The sequence below is a fragment of the Stigmatopora argus genome, chromosome 6 (assembly GCF_051989625.1).
Source record: "Stigmatopora argus isolate UIUO_Sarg chromosome 6, RoL_Sarg_1.0, whole genome shotgun sequence".
NCBI classification, from domain to species: domain Eukaryota; kingdom Metazoa; phylum Chordata; class Actinopteri; order Syngnathiformes; family Syngnathidae; genus Stigmatopora; species Stigmatopora argus.
In genome coordinates, this window is record NC_135392.1 from 15,754,896 (window position 1) to 15,771,906 (window position 17,011).

A 17,011-nucleotide genomic window follows, 5' to 3' on the forward strand; every position below is an offset into this window, starting at 1 on the left:
TTATTTCGAATTTTCATGTAATCACTCCAGAAATATCTTTTTGTTTTTGTAGTTTCATTCATCTCCAGTTAAATAAGGTCAGCAACATGCTGCTTATTTGATATTTCGAATATTTTTTTTCAAGTATGGCCCCACCAAACAAAACAAGTCAAAACAAAAGTTATCCTTTTGCTAGCAGATTTATTTAGTTACACACTTGAGACATTTAACAAAAGATCATATTTTATGATTTCTTGCAGTGTCTATTTGCGATTGACGCTCATTCTTCAGCATCCTTTCCCTTTAAAGCAGCACAGAAATGGGCATTTCAGTCAGTTGATATATCGTCAGTTTACCGCACGCGTCATATAAGTAAAAGTGAACAAACCTACCCTGGCAAAGTCACGGCTCTTGGCCCTGAGCTTGTTGACCTGTGATTCGGCAATATCGGCTCGTTCCTGAGCCTCTTCCATCTCGTGTTGAACCTTCCTGTACCTGGTCAGGTGGGAGTTGGCCTGCTCCTCCTGGAAAGCAGAGTTCACAAGAACAGCAATGTCATGACTACATGGCACACACACACATGCACACACAGTGTATACAAAGCACTATTATATTGTAACACTGATTTATTTCTATTCTCAATCTGGTCCACTAAGCATTTATATTAACATTCGATCATTCAACAGTAAGGATTTTTTAAATCATGTCTTTTGAATGTTTATTTTCTCCCTGATTTTAGCTTTATCTGATTCTGGTATTCTTGTTTTTACTTCAAGGTTAAATCTAGGGGTATATGTATGTTAAAAAGAAGATATTCAATGAATTCATTTTATGAAAATTACTAATCTTTCACATGTAAAATGAAATATAGTATATAAATATTAGTGGTTGTTTTTTTGCATGTATACAAATATAATTGAGAAAGATAAGTTGAAAGATTTCACCTATTTTCTATTTTTAATATGAATGTTAAGAAATAAATATACTATTTACTAAAGAAAGTCAGTTATTTTGTAAATCAGAATACTGTACAATTAAAATAGGACATATCCAGTACATTTAACATGTATTTCATCATTATATTTGCTTTACTAATTATAATAAAATAGCTAAACATGCAAAATTATCTATCTTCTGTATCACTAGTATGTTTACTGGAGTCTATCCTGGCTGCCTATTCTGCCTATTTTAGCTAGCACCATGGACAGGTCACATCACAATTTCACATAAGGGTCATTTGAAAAAAACAGATGAATAAGCAGAATTTTTTTTCTTTTCCCCTGACACACCTGCGTATTACTTTTCCATCTGCTCCATCTATGCCACAAGGACCAAAAATTGCCCAACCCTAGTAAACCATCCGGCACTTACAGAGTCCTCGCACTGCCTCTTGTAAGCCTTGACTTTCAGCTGGAGCTTGTCCACCAGATCCTGAAGTCTTGCAATATTCTTCTTATCCTCTTCAGTCTGAAGGCAGTACATTGGACAACATATTATAGACTATGTATACTAAAACAAAATTAAAATCTAAAATAAAACATTGTTGAATTGAATAAAACTGAAGGAAGTATATGCCAAACAACCTGGACGCAAAAAAAAAGCATTACTGTTGTTCGGCAGAATTCTTAAACTGGACATGTTTAATATCTGTTTATTCATAGTCTATTTATTTTTAGTTATGTTTTACAAGGTGTGTAACATGGAAGTGATTAACGCCCTCTAGAGGTAGAAAAAAACAGTCTCCGCCTTTTATGAAGCACAATAAATCATTCATTACCTGATAGGTCAGCTCTTTGACTCGCCGTTCATACTTGCGGACACCCTTAATAGCTTCCGCGCCTCTTTTCTGTTCCGCTTCCACTTCGGATTCCAGCTCTCTTACCTTGAGAACAAGAAGACCAGAATTTTTCAAAACTTTCCAGGATCATTTGCCAAAACCCAGGGAGGAGTTTATGCAAATGAACAACACATTTAGATTACTCTGCATCATAACCCCTGAGATGAATAACAAGTCTGATTCAGCTTCTTTAAATAGTGCATTAAAAAAATAAACAAAGTGGCTGCAGACTAGCAAACAAAGTAATGCCAGCTTAGCACAGCAAATGTGAGACGGCAGTTAGAAATTTTTCATGTCGGTAGAAATGAGTGAATTGCCAACAAAAATTGTTCCAACACATTTTCTATCCAACGGTGTGATTTTATATTCAAAATCTGCCACAAGAAGTCATGCCAAGATATAGCGGAATTGCTCTGACAGACTAGTAGATATACTTGACAAAAATGCGATCCGATTGGATATCAACACCATATAACATACCCGAGCCTCCAGTTTCTGGAGCTGTTTCTTGCCCCCCTTGAGAGCCAGGGTCTCAGCCTCATCCAGGCGGTGCTGCAGGTCCTTGACTGTCACCTCCAGGTTTTTCTTCATCCTCTCCAAGTGAGAGCTGGTGTCTTGCTCCTTCTTAAGTTCCTCTGCCATCATGGCAGCCTGCATATGGCGGAGTTTCAAGAAGACATGAAAGTGAACATCTGCTTAAAAATATGCAGCATTAGGTTTATTCTAGACACTCGTTAATGCAAAAACTCTTTAAATGTGTTCTATTTTAGGATATCTAATGAACCATAGAATTCATAATTTTCTGGCAAAATTTGATGAATTTTGTAAACTTGTTGAAAAATTATCTTTTGGATGGAAACAATCCAAAACTCTAGGATCTGAGATAAAACTAAAGATTTTAAAATACTAGTTCAAATCACTGAGCTTATTGGTGGTAGAAAACACAATGTTTTGCAACATTATATAAGATTCTGTTCACTATTAGTCCAAGCTATAACACTGTAATTAGCTGTACACTCAAAACATTGCACATTCTTTAGTGAAAAGGGATAAGAATATATACCCCTTAATATTGTGACACTTGTGTTAACTGATTTCAACTAAAATGCACCATCTGCACTTTAAAATTTGACCAGACGATGAATATTGGCAATGAACAGACATTATGAATTGCTTACGTCAGTGATGGCCTTCTTGGCCTTTTCTTCAGCATTTCTTGCTTCTTGGATAGAATCCTCTACTTCACCTTGGACTTGAGCAAGGTCTGCTTCCAGTTTCCTTTTAGTGTTGATGAGATTTGTATTCTGGATGAATAGAAAAAAAGCTTTTTCGATTTTCGAACATTTGAAAACCTATTCTCCTCTTTTCAACTGTAAACATGACCCTGTGCTTGTTACCTGTGAGTGCAGCAGTGTCACGCGCTCACTGGCATCAACCAACTCAGCTTCGGCCACTTTGCGGCTTCTGTCCGTCTGCTCCAGAGCAACTCGTAGCTCCTCGATCTCGGCCAACATCAAGTTGTTCCTGCGCTCCACCATGGAAACCTGCTCTTTCATTTCTGCGTGAGCCCTAATAGCCTCATCCAGGTGCAGTTGAGCATCCTAGATGCAAGATAATACATCTTTGTTTGAAAAAAAATATTTTTGATCATACATGGAGTACTGTATACGTTTATTGCCTCAATTTTTTCTTCGTCTATACACAGTATATGTATGTACATTATTGTATTAGTTGCAGGCCCAGCCACACTCTGAAAAAAAGAGCGACTTATAGTCCGTAAAATACGGTATACACTACACTACATATATACACTTTATACTCTATAAGCAAGGGCTTCTCTAGTGAACTAACTATTGGAAGCACTGACCTGCTTCTGTAACATAATTCATAAATTTGTTCACTGATATGTACAATACAATTTGATTGTTATTTTGTGCCAACAGATTTCAGCCTCCCTCCTTCTAGGTGTTGTCATGTCACTGTAATCTCATCCCCGTAGTTTAAGTACTGAAGGACCTTATATCCACAACGGGACATTTTTTGTAATCGATCATTTTGCTATTTGGAGCCAAACTTGTGACATTAGAAATAAACATCTGAAGCAATAATTTATAAAAAGGATGAAAGATATCAATATTTTTTAGTTATTCAATTTTTTCCAGATCAGCATGAATTATGGTGCTATATTTAGCGCTGGGGCGGCTCGGTGGGGTGAGTGGTTAGCGCGACGGCCTCACAGCTCTGAGGTCCTGGGTTCAAATCCAGGTCATGTACATCTGTGTGGAGTTTGCATGTTGCGTGGGTTTCCTCTGGGTACTCTGGTTTCCTCCCAGATTCCAAAGACATGCATTGTAGGCTGATCGGACACTCTAAATTGCCCCTAGGTATGAGTGTGAGCATAAATGATTGTTTGTCTCCTTGTGCCCTGCGATCGGCTGGCCACCGATTAGGGGTGTCCCCTGCCTCTGGCTCGAAGTAAGCTAGGGTAGGCTCCAGCACCCCCCGCGACCCTAATGAGGATAAAGCGGTTCAGGAAATGAGATGAGATCTAGCACTGTTGTGTGCAAAGTGTGTAAATACTAATACACTTCAAGAGGTGGAATTACGAGTCCACTAAAGACCCACAAAGCATTGCTTTACTGCACTGCATGTACGTATTAACATTTTACCTTGAGTTGTCCCTGGAGGTTCCTCAGCTGTTTCTGGGCCTCAGCTGCCTGGCGATTGGCATGGCTCAACTGAATCTCCATCTCATTCAAATCTCCTTCCATCTTCTTCTTGATTCTCAGGGCATCGTTCCTGCTCCTGATCTCAGCATCCAAAGTGGTCTGCATGGCTTCAATCACACGCTGACTGTTCCTCTTGATCTGCTCCATCTCCTCGTCCTTCTCTGCAAGCTTTCTGTCGATCTCGCTCTTGACTTGGGTCAGTTCAAGCTGAATACGAATGATCTTAGATTCTTCGTGCTCCAGAGTGGCCTGTGAAGGAGTTTGTAGCAGTCAAGATTTAGAACGAGAATGTTTAAGTTGGCATATAGTAGTTCCCAGTACCTCTGCTTCCTCAAGAGCTGTTTGGACTTCGGCTCTTTCGCTTTCAGCAATCTTTTTGGCTTTTTCCAGCTCATGAATTGTCTTTCCTGACTCTCCAACTTGCTCAGTTAAATCAGTTATTTCCTCTGTTGAAAAAATGAAGAATAACATTTCGATATATCCTTGCATTTTTACTTTGAAGATGTCACAATAAAGAAATGGATAAATTATTTTACGCTGCAGGTTCTTGTTCTCTCTCTTAAGGGTCTCAAGATGGTCCAGAGATTCTTCATAGGAGTTCTTCAGTTTGAACATCTCTGTACTGAGTGAGCGGGCCTCTTTCATGGCTCCCTCCAGTTCGGCTTGGCTCTCCTCATATTTCTGCTTCCACTCAGCTAGAACCTGAAGGGATCACCATTAGATTAAAACTTTATTTCATCCCGTATTCGGGAAATTTCTTGGTTGCAGTAGCAAGACAGACACAAGACACACAAGACAATGTAGACCTAGGTAAGAAAGGAGGGTCTTCATTTCACCTCTTGTTGAAGATAAAAATCGCTTTGGGGTCGTAACCAAATTTTCCCTGACCTTATCAAAGTTCCTCTGCTTCTTGTCAAGAGTGGCGGCGACAGCATTAGCTCTTTCCACGTCAATCATCAGATCTTCTACTTCACCCAAAAGCCTCTGTTTGGTCTTTTCCAGAGAGGCACACTTTGAGTTCACAGCTTCGATGGATTCCTCTGCATCCTGAAGACGCTGTGCAAGCTTTTTCCTGCAAAGACACATCATTTGGTTCGAGGTTTTAAAGTACAGAGCCAACTTTGTGGGAAATATGTGATAGCGATAGCTTTGTAAAAATATGAACATTTGTATACAAACAGTGAATTCTAAAACAATATGATGACAAAGTTCCTATGCTTCTATTGGAGGACATTATGGTTCTCAAGTCATTTTTTAGTCTATTACAGGGGTGGCTAAACCGGTCCTCGAGGGCCACTGAGGGTGCAAGTTTTTGGTGCAATGGATCCAGCACAGACACTTTAACCAATGAGATTTCTTCAGAAAACAAGAAGCACCTGATTGCAATCCACTGATTGCACTTGTACCACACCAGATTGGTGTAAAGGTGTCCTCTTTATGGGTTGGAATGAAAACCTGCACCCACTGCGGCCCTTTGTGGAATAGTTTGCCGACCCCTGCTCTATTAGATTAGATTAAACTTTATTCATCCCATACTTGGGAAATTCACTATGCAGCAACTAATGACATCTGCTTCATTAATTGTGATCAATTCATTGCCCTAAGATCAGATGGAATAGATTAGGGGCGTCCAAACTATTCCACTAAGGGCCACAGTGGGTGTAGGTTTTATTTCCAATTTATCGTGCACGGACAGTTTAACCCAGGGAATCTTGGGTGTGGGTTTTTGTTCCAACCTATAAAAGGAAACCTTTCCACCAATCTGGTATCTTAGAAATGCAATCATTGGATTCCAGTCAGGTGCTTCTTGTTTCAGCAGAAACCTCATTAGTTAAACTGTTTGTGTTGGATCGGTTGGAAGAAAAACCTTCACCCACAGCCGCCCTCGAGGACCGGTTTGCAGACACGTGGTTTAACCAAAGAGATTTCATTTGAAACAAGTATTACCTGACTGCAATCAACTGATTACACTTTTAAGACACCAGATTGGTCATAATGCATACCTGTCAACCTCTGCCGATAACTGCCCTTATAAATGATTATGATTCCCCTTACAAACCCCCCAAAAACCTTACAAACACCGTACGACTCGTACGGTGTTTGTAAGGTTTTTTGGGGGGGTTGTAAGGGGAATCATAATCATTTATAATGGCAGTTATCGGCAGAGGTTGACAGGTATGATAATGTATCCTCTTCATCGGTTGGAAAAAAAAATCCTGATCTTACCCTGGCTCATGAGGACCGGTTTGGAGACCTATGGGCTAGATCACAGGTGTCAAACTGATTCCAGAAAAGGCCAAGAGGGTGCAGGTTTTCCTTCCTACTGAAACAGCGCAGACAGTTAGGCCAATAAGGAGCGCTGCTGGAAGAAGCAGCACCTGATTGCAATTAACGGATTACAGTTGTAAGAGAACAGATTGGTGAAAAAGTGTCGTCTTGGTGGGTTGGAACGAAAACCTGTACCCACTCGGCCCTTTCTGGAATGAGTTTGACACCTACGCCCTAGATGAATGAAAATATTGCACATTTTGCATCTAACCAACTTCTGTACTCTGGCCGCATGTATACAGAAACCTAGGTTAAACCCTGGACTGGTCTCCAACTAGCCATTCGGTGAACACTTTGACTCTTAAATTGGGGGTGAATATGTAAGGCCAGAGGCTGATCCATCTATTATCCATCTCATTATAAGGCAAATGCACGAACAACATGACCACAGTTTAAACAAAAAAACATTTGAAAACAGTCTTACTTTGCCTCCTCGAGTTCCTCAGTGCGCTGAATAGCATCCGTTTCATATTTGGTTCTCCATTGAGCAACCTCGCTGTTGGCCTTGGACATGGCTCGCTGCAGCTCAGCTTTAGCTTCCAGCTCCTCTTCATATTGCTCTCTGAGCAGGTCACAATCATGGCGAGAAGACTGAACAGCGTGGGCCAGGGCATTCTTGGACTGTTGACATCGCACACAGGATAATTACGATTAAACTAAGGATATGTATGACACTGATGCGTTGAAGAGAACGGCATGAACAAAACACCTTTGTTTCTTCCTCAAGCGCCCTTTTAAGCTCATCTATCTGGTGAATATAGGCCTGCTTGCCCCTTGTGAGCTGAGAAACCAGAGATTCCTTTTCTTCCAACTGACGGCCAATTTCCCCTGAAAGAAAAAGAAAGTTGGACCATCTCAAAAGATTTGTCATTTTTTCATGTAGTATCTTTTATAATGAACTAATTGGCTGGCAGTTGACAGGAAAGACTAGGAATAGTGTGACATTTTAACTCATTGGCCATCAATTTTGACTGGGAGATGCTGGCAACGATCATTGGCTAAGTGGCCCCTCAGTCAAAATGAATGGGATTTCTGTCACCCTCAATAGCAGAAATTCTCTGCTTTAGTTTATTTTATTCTATTCCATTCGGACTCACCATTTTCAGTCGTCAGTCTGGCTCTTTGAACATTGATGTCATTAAATTGACGCATGTGCTCGTCATGCTTGCACTTGAATTCACTTAATTGATCTTCTAGTGAACGACACATCTTCTCCAGGTTTCCCTGCAAAAACACACAAAACGATAACAACAATTAAATAAGAAGTGGGTTCAACGAGTCAAATTTAGTCAAATATGCAGATATTTGTCATGAACCTTACTTTGGATTTTGCAATGGCCTCCATGTTGCTGCTGAGGTCATCTATTTCCATCTTGTATTCACTCTTCTCCTTCTCCAGTTTCTGCTTGACGCGCTGAAGATTGTCGATCTGCTCACCAAGCTCAGCTACGCTGTCGGCTTGCTTTTTGCGTAAAGTTGCGGCAGTGGCCTCGTGTTGCAGCGTGGACTCTTCCAAGTCACGACGGAGCTTCTGGAACTCAGCCTCGCGCTTCTTGTTCATTTCGATCTGGACCGAGGTGGCGCCGCCGGCCTCCTCGAGTCGCTCGCTGATCTCTTCAAGTTCCCTGGCAAGATCAGACCGCTGCTTCTCCACCTTGGCACGAGCGGCCCGTTCAGCTTCAATCTCCTCCTCAAGCTCCTCTATACGGGCCTGCAATTGGATTGTAATCAGGGAAACAATAATGGTCATTGAAAGGCGTTCATTCATTTCCTTTGAAGTAAGTATTAAAAAAAGAGGTTGTGTGTCTTTGACTAGACCTGCAGTTCTTTTATTTTCTTGTGAAGCTGAATCCCAGCTGACTGTTCATCCTCAATCTTGCCAAGAAGTTGGCTCATCTCAAAGTCCCTCCTTAGTAATACCATTTTTGAGAATCATACCATTAGGAAACATGAAGATGATTGTCAATTCAACAGTGGATTTGACGTACTTTTTGATTTTCTCATCGGACTGCTGCTTGTCATTTTCCAGATCCATAATGGTCTCATGGGCGAGCTTCAGATCTCCTTCCAGTTTCCTCTTGGAACGCTCAAGATCCATACGGAGTTTCTTTTCTTGCTCCAGGGATCCTTCAAGCTAGCGAGTTTACATGTTGTATTAAAAGAGCTCGAAGAAATATTTACTTGGATATACGCAATACTGTATAAACACCAACATATTTCATTTGCAGGTTCATAATTCAAGACTCACATCATCTACTTGCTGCTCCAGCTTGGACTTGGCTTTTGTCAGAGTGTTGACTTTGTCTTCCTCTGCCTGAAGATCATCTAGTGTCTGTTGATGGGCCTCTTGGAGGGATTTCTTCTCTTTGGACAATTTTGCAATGGTCTCATCTTGAGAAGCCATCTCCTCAACCAGGTTTTTAACCTATATCACCAATGTTTAGTCACGGTTTAGCTCACTGCAAGAAAGCGTAAACCCATAAGAGATAAACGTCACGGCCACCTTGTTCTCAGTAGCATGCCTCTCCTTCTCTACTTTAGCCAGGGTAAGTTCCAGGTCATCGATGTCTTTCTTCAATTCGGAACACTCATCTTCCAGCTTCCTCTTCTTCGCTGTCAGCTCAGCATTGACCTCTTCCTCATCCTCCAGCCTCTCAGAAGCCTCTTTGACCTTTGCCTCAAGCTGGATTTTGGCTTTGATGAGCCCTTCGCACCGCTCCTCAGCATCAGCAAGAGTTTCCCCCTCCTATGGTTGGAATGAAAATTGCTTTGAGTATAGTTAGTAGAATGACTCTGTAAACACATCTCTACTTATTTCACATACAGATTGAATTTGGAGCTGCAAGTCATTTTTTTCTTGCAGAAGAGAAACCATCTTCTCCTCCAGTTCCTTCTTCTTGGCTAATGCTTTTGAGAGGTCCTCCTTGGTTTTTTGAAAGTCTTCTTTCATTTGGGCCATCTCTTTTTCAGTTTCTGCACTCTTGAGAAGAGGTTTAATCTTGAAATACAGCTTCATCCATGGCCAGTGTTTGACATTCATGAATGAGCGAATGTTGTACTGGATGGAGTAAATAGATTCCCTGGCATTGAGAAGGGGAAGATTAGGTTGGGTCGGTGAGTGAATTTCTCCAAACATTGACATGTTACAGTGCTGTGTTTAAATTTGAGGGATTTTGCACTAGGCATATAGATCTCTAAGTGGCAGATCAATTCGCCTCTGAGGCCATCAATTAAAACATGAATGGAAATAGACTCCATCACCCATACCTCCTCTCCATCATCTTGACAAATTCTCGTCTCATGACATAGCCCCTGCACAGAGCTTGAGTCATGGTCACCAGTAAAACCAGTTTCTCATCTCTCATCTCCTCCAATGTACCCAGCAAACCAGCCTTGAAGAACACCTATTAGGGGATATGGTTGCAAATGATATCCAGGCTACACGATACTTGATTCATACCGCAAAGCTTCGCTCACCTTGGTATGGCCAAACTTGTACTGCGAGTGATCTACATTGATGGATCCCAGGAGTTTTTCAGAGGCCTTCTTGTTGTCGATGAAGTGTCCCTCTGGGATGACGCTTGCATTCAATACTTTGTATCTTAAAGAGTGTACAATGGGTTTAAAAGTTGTGAGTTTTTTGGTCAAATTAATTAATAGCAATGCGCTAACACTGTCTCAATGCTCAATTGCTGTTAAATATGCATTGACTAAAGTACCTTTGCTTGAAGTCACCGTAGAGGATTCTGCTAGGGAAACCTTTCCTGCAGATCCTGATGCCTTCCAGCACGCCGTTACAGCGCAGCTGGTGGATAACCAGGTGATTCTCCATCAGACCTTGAACAGGAAGCACATTTCCAGCATGAATTCACTCGCAACACCAGAAATATGTTTAATACAGACCTGGTGTTTTCGACTCATTTGGAATCAAGCAGCGCACGAAATGAGGGTGAGTGCTTCTCAAGTTGGTCATCAACTTTCCTAAATTTTCCTGAGGAAGAAAAAATTACCAAATTGTAATATATTACAATATTTTGAAAAAATGTTGCAAAATGTTTCAAAGTTTTGATGTTTGTAAATTAAAACTTGCCCTAAAGAGAGCTGACACAGTCTGAAAGGAACCTCCCTTCTTCTTGCCAGCTTTCTTTGCACCTTTCCCGTCTGTAAAAAAGTTTATAACCGTTATTTCATTCATTTTTCAAAGCTGATTACCTTTCCATCTTGTTGCACATGTACCATCATAATCACTTCTGACGTGGCATTTCTACTTGAGTAGGAGAAAAACGTACCGTCCGTAGATGCGTGAGATAAATACAGCAAGGCCAGCAGCTTCATTGAGGATTTCTGGTAGAGCTGAACAACGGAGTCATTCAGGGGGTCCTTGTTCTTGTCCAGCCAGCCAGTAACATTGTAGTCAACAGTACCAGCATAGTGAACAAGAGCAAAGTGTGCCTCAGCTTTGCCTTTTGTAGGCTTTGGCTTCTGGAAGGGGGCACTTTTGCCAAGATGCTGGTCGTACAGTTTGTTCTTGAAGGTGGTGTCTGAAGCCTTAGGGAACATGCACTCCTCTTCAAGGATGGAGAAGATGCCCATTGGCTGTAGTGACATTTTGTCTGTTAGTATTGTATAAACGCATACGTACACTGTTGTTTTGTATACCTTCTCAATAAGCTCAATGCAGGCAGCCAAGTCCATACCGAAGTCAATGAACTCCCACTCAATTCCTTCTTTCTTGTACTCCTCTTGCTCCAGGACAAACATGTGGTGGTTGAAAAACTGTTGCAGTTTCTCATTGGTGAAGTTGATGCAGAGCTGCTCCAAGCTGTTGAACTTAAGGGAAATGAGGAATAGTTGATTTTTTTTTTCATCTTCCTTTGGCTACAGACGGAACAGACAGCATTGTGTTTTTGACTTAAACTTACATCAAAAATTTCAAATCCAGCAATATCCAGCACACCGATGAAAAAGTTTCTGGGCTGCCTAGTATCCAGCATTTCATTGATTCTCACCACCATCCACAAGAACATTTTCTCATAGACGGATTTGCCGAGAGCCATTACGGCATTGTGAACCTAGAAATCGAAAAATCTCATTGTAACGGCTGTTTGGAATGTCTTTTTGGGGGGAATTTAATTATATATATATAGTATTTTTTTTTACCTGGGGCACAGTTTGACCTTTAACCACCATTTCATTGCCAACCTTGACTCTTGGGTAACACAAAGCCTTGAGCATATCAGCGGAGTTGAGGCCCATGAGGTAGGCAATTTTATCGGCCACTGACGAAAACGGAGAACACAAGAGATTATCATATCAAGTGCCAAGGCTCTGCTGGCAATATTTGGACAAGTGCCTTAGGACTGCAGACTATGCAAAGACCCGTCTGCTGTGAATGATATTCACTCTAATGCCATCAACATCCCAATATATACAATGTAACTAGAGAACACAAGGGGAATTTATAAAAAATCTTAACATACAGTGGCAGCCATCTGTTTAGGCCCCACCCTTCAACACGACAGTGGGCATGCTGCTTTTACGCCCAAACCATATCTTACCATAAACTATAGGTTAATAGGAGAGAACGATCCTTATTTGAATTCGTGACTAACTATAAACAGGACATGAGTTGACAAGAATGCCAATTTTAACATTTGATGTCAAATAACGTTATATTTTCAGTATGTTTGAGTCATTGCTTGGCTATAAATATCCAACTCACAAAGTCTGTCCTAATGCTTGACTAGTACTGCACGTTACCATTATATAACACAAAAAAAATGGAAATAAATCAAATAAATTCCTTACCCTCAGTGCCATCTGGCTCAGCCTGCTCTTCCCGCGGCTTCTGCTTGAACTTCATATTGCCATGATGCATCACAGCGCCAGTTAGCTTATAAATGCTTACTTTCTCTTCTGCAGTGAAGCCCAAGATATCAATAGCTGTCTATAGGACAAATGAACAGACAAAAAACATGTTGGGTGACTCTCCAGGGTACCCCAATATTTAGTTATGATGTCTTATTATGGGCGGCCTGGTGGCGCGAGTGGTTAGAGCGGCCTCACAGCTCTAGGGTCCTGGGTTCAAGTCCAGGTCGGTCCACCTGTGTGGAATTTGCATGTTCTCCCCGGGCCTGCGTGGGTTTCCTCCGGGTACTCCGTTTTCCTCCCACATTCCAAAAAAACCCCATGCATGGTAGGCTGATTGGACACAATAAATTGCCCCTAGGTATGGGTGTGAGTGTGCATGCTTGTCTGTCTCCTTGTGCCCTGCGATTCAGGGTGTCCCCCGCCTCTGGCCCGGAGACAGCTGGGATTGGCTCCAGTACCCCCCGCGACCCTAATGAGGATAAAGCGGTTCAGAACATGAGATGAGATAAAAGATGAGATGCCTCAAAGTGGACTTTGTATTATTATTATTGCGCACACTTTTACATAGTACAACTTGTGTCAAAAAATTTTTCCCACTTTTTTCAAACATGTGTGACCTGATTAACATTTGCGGAGTGTGTTTGATCGCAGTTGAATTTTTTTGTTAAAAGTTAAATCAGTTAAATTGGTGATGGTTTTATTGCCTGTTATATTGTTACTGTAGTCATATAGTAGTTAGTTATTCAGTCAGTGTTTGTTTTATAATTATAACATTGAAAAAAAAATACAAAAAAATTGTGTCAAGATATTGTGTATTTTATCCAGTACAGTACTCACATCAGTGGCAATGAACTCCTCAACATCATTGATGCTTTTGACTGTAATTTCACCCTGACTAATCATGGGATAGTCGTAAGGGTTGGTGGTGATGAGCAGAGCCTCTGAAAAAGACGTGTCATAGTGAATGAGTACGTGGGTATGGATGACAAAATTCAAATAGTTTCAGAAATATAGTGCACAGTGCTACAAACCTAACAACTCTGGTTTATGGCCTGTTGTGAGTTGATAGAAGATGTGGTAACTTCGCTCAGCAGAGAGCTGGAAGGTCACTCTTGATTTCTCCAGCAGGTCTGCGTAACAGACAAAAAAGAACTCGTTGATCCAGTACTAAAAAAAATTGGGGATTATGCGTGAGGCAAGCTTACAAGTTTCAATATCTGCTGAAGCCAGCTTCCCCGTTGTTCCAAAATGGATTCTAATAAATTTACCCTATGGAACCATGAGGATAAACATTAAATCTTTTAAAGGGAGTCACAATTGCAAAGTACACCATTGTTGCAGAGAAAACTTACAAAGCGAGAGGAGTTGTCATTCCTCACAGTTTTGGCATTACCATAAGACTCCAGTAGGGGATTTGCGGCAATGATTTGATCCTCCAAAGAGCCCTAAAATTAACAGACATTATTTTGACTTTTACGATATAGTTTTTACACAACAAATATGTTTTTCGGCAATGTGATAGTATTTATTGTATTACCTTCATTTTGCTGGACGTTTGCTCAGCCTTCTTTCCTCCAGCCACTGCGATTGTCGCAAAGTACTGGATGACACGTTTGGTGTTCACAGTCTTTCCTGCACCGGATTCTCCTCTGTAATTAAGTCAAGTTTTAAGACATTTAATCAAAGCAAATCAACTGTATACACTACATACTGGACAAAAATATCAAGACACAATCATGTTAATTAGTGATTCAAGGGCTAATTATGTCCATTTCCCTAATAAAAGTTCCTTGGCAAACACACATTTTGGATGATTCCATTTTAAACTTTTAGGGAAAAGTTAGGAAAAGAACTGCAATTTCAGGTTTTGAGGTACGTTATAATCTACGTCAGGGGTGGGCGCCCCGGTCCTCGAGGGCCGCTGTGGGTGCAGGTTTTTGTCCCAACTGATCCAGCACAGAAAGTTTAACCAATGAGATTTCTGCAGAAAACAAGAAGCACCTGACTGCAATCCACTGATTGCACTTGTACGACACCAGATTGGTGTAAAGGTGTCCTCTTTATGGGTTGGAATGAAAACCCTTGCCCACTGGGGCGCTTTGTGGAATAGTTTGCCCACCCTTGGTCTACGTCAGGTGTGGCCAAGTCCGGTCCTCGAGAGTTCCTATCAAGTCTGTTTTCCATGTCTCCCTCCACCAACACACCTGAATCAAATAATCTGGATCGGTATCAAGTTTCTGGAGAGCTTGCTGATGAGTTGATCGTTTGATTCAGGTGTGGTAGAGGAGGGAGATATGGGAAACAGACTGGATAGGGGCTCTCGAGGACCGGACTAAGCCACCCCTGGTCTACGTTATGTTTTTTTTCATTTGATTGCCTGTGAAGCCCTTTGAGACTCAGTTGTGATTAATGGCTTGAATGTAAATAAATGTGGCATTCCAGTGGCTTGACCAGGAGTGGAATGGACACATTGTTGCAAACACACTCTACAAAGTTGTAAATCACAGGTGCAAAAGTAAATCATGTACATCGACTTCATCTTTTCCACATTCGTATGGAGTTTGCATGTTCTCACCTTGTGTGGGTTTTCTCCGGGTACTCCGGTTTTCTCCCACATCCCAGAAACATGCATGGTAGGGTGGTTGAACACTCTAAATTTCCCCTACGTATGAGTGTGAGTGGTATGCCGTCCCCTTCTGCCATGTGATTGGCTGGCAAATCCAGGGTGTACCAAGCACCCGTATGAGGAGGCGGGGAACACCCTGAATCGGTGGCCAGCCGACCACAGGGCACAAGGAGACGGACAACCATTCACACTCACGCTCATACCTAGGGGCAATTTAGAGTGTCCAATCAGCCTACCATGCATGTTTTCTGGAATGTGGGAGGAAACCGCAGTACCCGTAGAAAACCCAACATGCAAACTCCACACAGCCACTAAAAATAAGTTAATTAAAACAACTTACGTAATCAGAATTGACTGGTTCTCCCGATCTGTGGAGAAAATTACATAAAAAACATTTAATAAAGATAAACACCTTGAAAATTTGAGGATGTATGCGTTTGTGTGTTAGAAAATAGCTTGTGAACGTTAATGAAGAAATGTTTGGAAACTTAAGAATAAACTGTGGTTTAAAAATGGAGGTCATGTAGACCCAAAAACGGGCAATAGGTAATTGTTGAGAAGAGATACTAAATGATGCAAACGATACCTTGGAGCATGAACTGATAGGCATTGTCAGAGATGGAGAAGATGTGGGGTGGGGCCTCAATCCTTTTTTTGCCTCTGTATCCTGATACAACAATTGTGTCATACACTGGGAGCCACTTGTAGGGGTTCACAGTGACGCAGAATAGCCCGGAGTATGTCTGTTGAGAGCGACAGGTTTAATACCGACACCCATTCTCCGGTAAGCGAGGGTGTCAAATACTTCCTACTCACATAAATCATCCATGCTGCGTAGCGCTCTTTGAGGTTGTACAGCACAGAGGGTTCACTGAGGTGGGTCATCATGGCCATGTCCTCAATTTTGTCAAACTTTGGTGGATTCATGGGGAAGATGTCATCATCTTTGACGGTGATATTCTGTCGCAAAACAGGGAAAAATCTTAGCGAAATCTGTAAATAAGTATACCTATAAGGCTCTTTTTATTTGAGTCCAACATCCATTTACCTTCCCACCCTTTATTTCAACGGTGGCTTTGCCCGCGTCTTTTTTCACCAGTTTGCCCTTTACATACATCTCAGTGGGTTCAGCCACAAAGAAGGCCGTTTTGGCGTCAAAAGGAGTGTTTTGAGCCTCCAGCCTCTCTCGTTCTGGCTTCCGGAGGTAAACGGCTGCCGGGCCAAAACACTCCATTTCTGGGTCTCCACTCATGATGCCTCTTTCAGGAGAAAAAATATGAATGATGAATGACACAGATATTCAGGGATCAAAAAGTCAACAATCACAGATAACTTACCTTTAGCCTGCACAGCGGTCCACCTGCTGGGTACTATAGATTGAAAAGTACTGTAATAGAACAAATAAGGGGAAGTAGAAAGCCTCAGTAATCTTTTATCCATTCATCTTTTTTTCCTTTATCATCCATTGGAACAATAATATGGAACACTTACCTTGCTTGGCACCCTATCAGTCCAAAACTTTGGACGATACAGAGGGTGGGACTTTTATACTGTTATCTGTGGCCACCAAGGAGGAGCAGCCCCTCTGTTTTAGGTCAATGAGCTTGTCTTGGAAGAATGGTATCAGATGGCATTCCCACC

General features: G+C 41.5%; 1 protein-coding gene across 3 annotated transcripts in view; it reads right to left on the bottom strand.

Annotated features, from left to right (window-relative positions):
• Positions 1-160: 160 nt before the first annotated feature.
• The window catches only part of LOC144076246 (myosin heavy chain, fast skeletal muscle-like), a 33,369-nt gene continuing 16,518 nt past the window's right edge, over positions 161-17,011 (bottom strand). Inside the window, exons 2-41 of one of the 3 annotated variants that reach the window (XM_077603928.1) lie at positions 16,708-16,757; positions 16,419-16,629; positions 16,187-16,330; positions 15,957-16,113; positions 15,711-15,738; positions 14,282-14,393; positions 14,097-14,189; positions 13,950-14,013; positions 13,776-13,874; positions 13,582-13,685; positions 12,682-12,820; positions 12,034-12,152; positions 11,796-11,945; positions 11,533-11,703; positions 11,163-11,469; positions 10,964-11,034; positions 10,777-10,864; positions 10,593-10,710; positions 10,351-10,474; positions 10,141-10,277; positions 9,698-9,953; positions 9,377-9,619; positions 9,122-9,298; positions 8,862-9,007; positions 8,692-8,782; positions 8,195-8,584; positions 7,971-8,097; positions 7,583-7,701; positions 7,298-7,494; positions 5,434-5,617; positions 5,082-5,247; positions 4,867-4,991; positions 4,486-4,794; positions 3,214-3,417; positions 2,995-3,120; positions 2,297-2,467; positions 1,757-1,861; positions 1,351-1,446; positions 372-503; positions 161-280 (exon numbers count right to left, since the gene is read on the bottom strand). In XM_077603928.1, the coding sequence (XP_077460054.1) occupies positions 260-280; positions 372-503; positions 1,351-1,446; positions 1,757-1,861; positions 2,297-2,467; positions 2,995-3,120; positions 3,214-3,417; positions 4,486-4,794; positions 4,867-4,991; positions 5,082-5,247; positions 5,434-5,617; positions 7,298-7,494; positions 7,583-7,701; positions 7,971-8,097; positions 8,195-8,584; positions 8,692-8,782; positions 8,862-9,007; positions 9,122-9,298; positions 9,377-9,619; positions 9,698-9,953; positions 10,141-10,277; positions 10,351-10,474; positions 10,593-10,710; positions 10,777-10,864; positions 10,964-11,034; positions 11,163-11,469; positions 11,533-11,703; positions 11,796-11,945; positions 12,034-12,152; positions 12,682-12,820; positions 13,582-13,685; positions 13,776-13,874; positions 13,950-14,013; positions 14,097-14,189; positions 14,282-14,393; positions 15,711-15,738; positions 15,957-16,113; positions 16,187-16,330; positions 16,419-16,622 (5,814 nt within the window). In that variant the 5' untranslated portion in view covers positions 16,623-16,629; positions 16,708-16,757 and the 3' untranslated portion in view covers positions 161-259. Of the gene's footprint in view, positions 281-371; positions 504-1,350; positions 1,447-1,756; positions 1,862-2,296; positions 2,468-2,994; positions 3,121-3,213; positions 3,418-4,485; positions 4,795-4,866; positions 4,992-5,081; positions 5,248-5,433; positions 5,618-7,297; positions 7,495-7,582; positions 7,702-7,970; positions 8,098-8,194; positions 8,585-8,691; positions 8,783-8,861; positions 9,008-9,121; positions 9,299-9,376; positions 9,620-9,697; positions 9,954-10,140; positions 10,278-10,350; positions 10,475-10,592; positions 10,711-10,776; positions 10,865-10,963; positions 11,035-11,162; positions 11,470-11,532; positions 11,704-11,795; positions 11,946-12,033; positions 12,153-12,681; positions 12,821-13,581; positions 13,686-13,775; positions 13,875-13,949; positions 14,014-14,096; positions 14,190-14,281; positions 14,394-14,547; positions 14,649-14,863; positions 14,934-15,710; positions 15,739-15,956; positions 16,114-16,186; positions 16,331-16,418; positions 16,630-16,707; positions 16,758-17,011 lie in introns of those variants that run through there. The other 2 variants (XM_077603929.1, XM_077603930.1) reach the window with 2 other exon arrangements.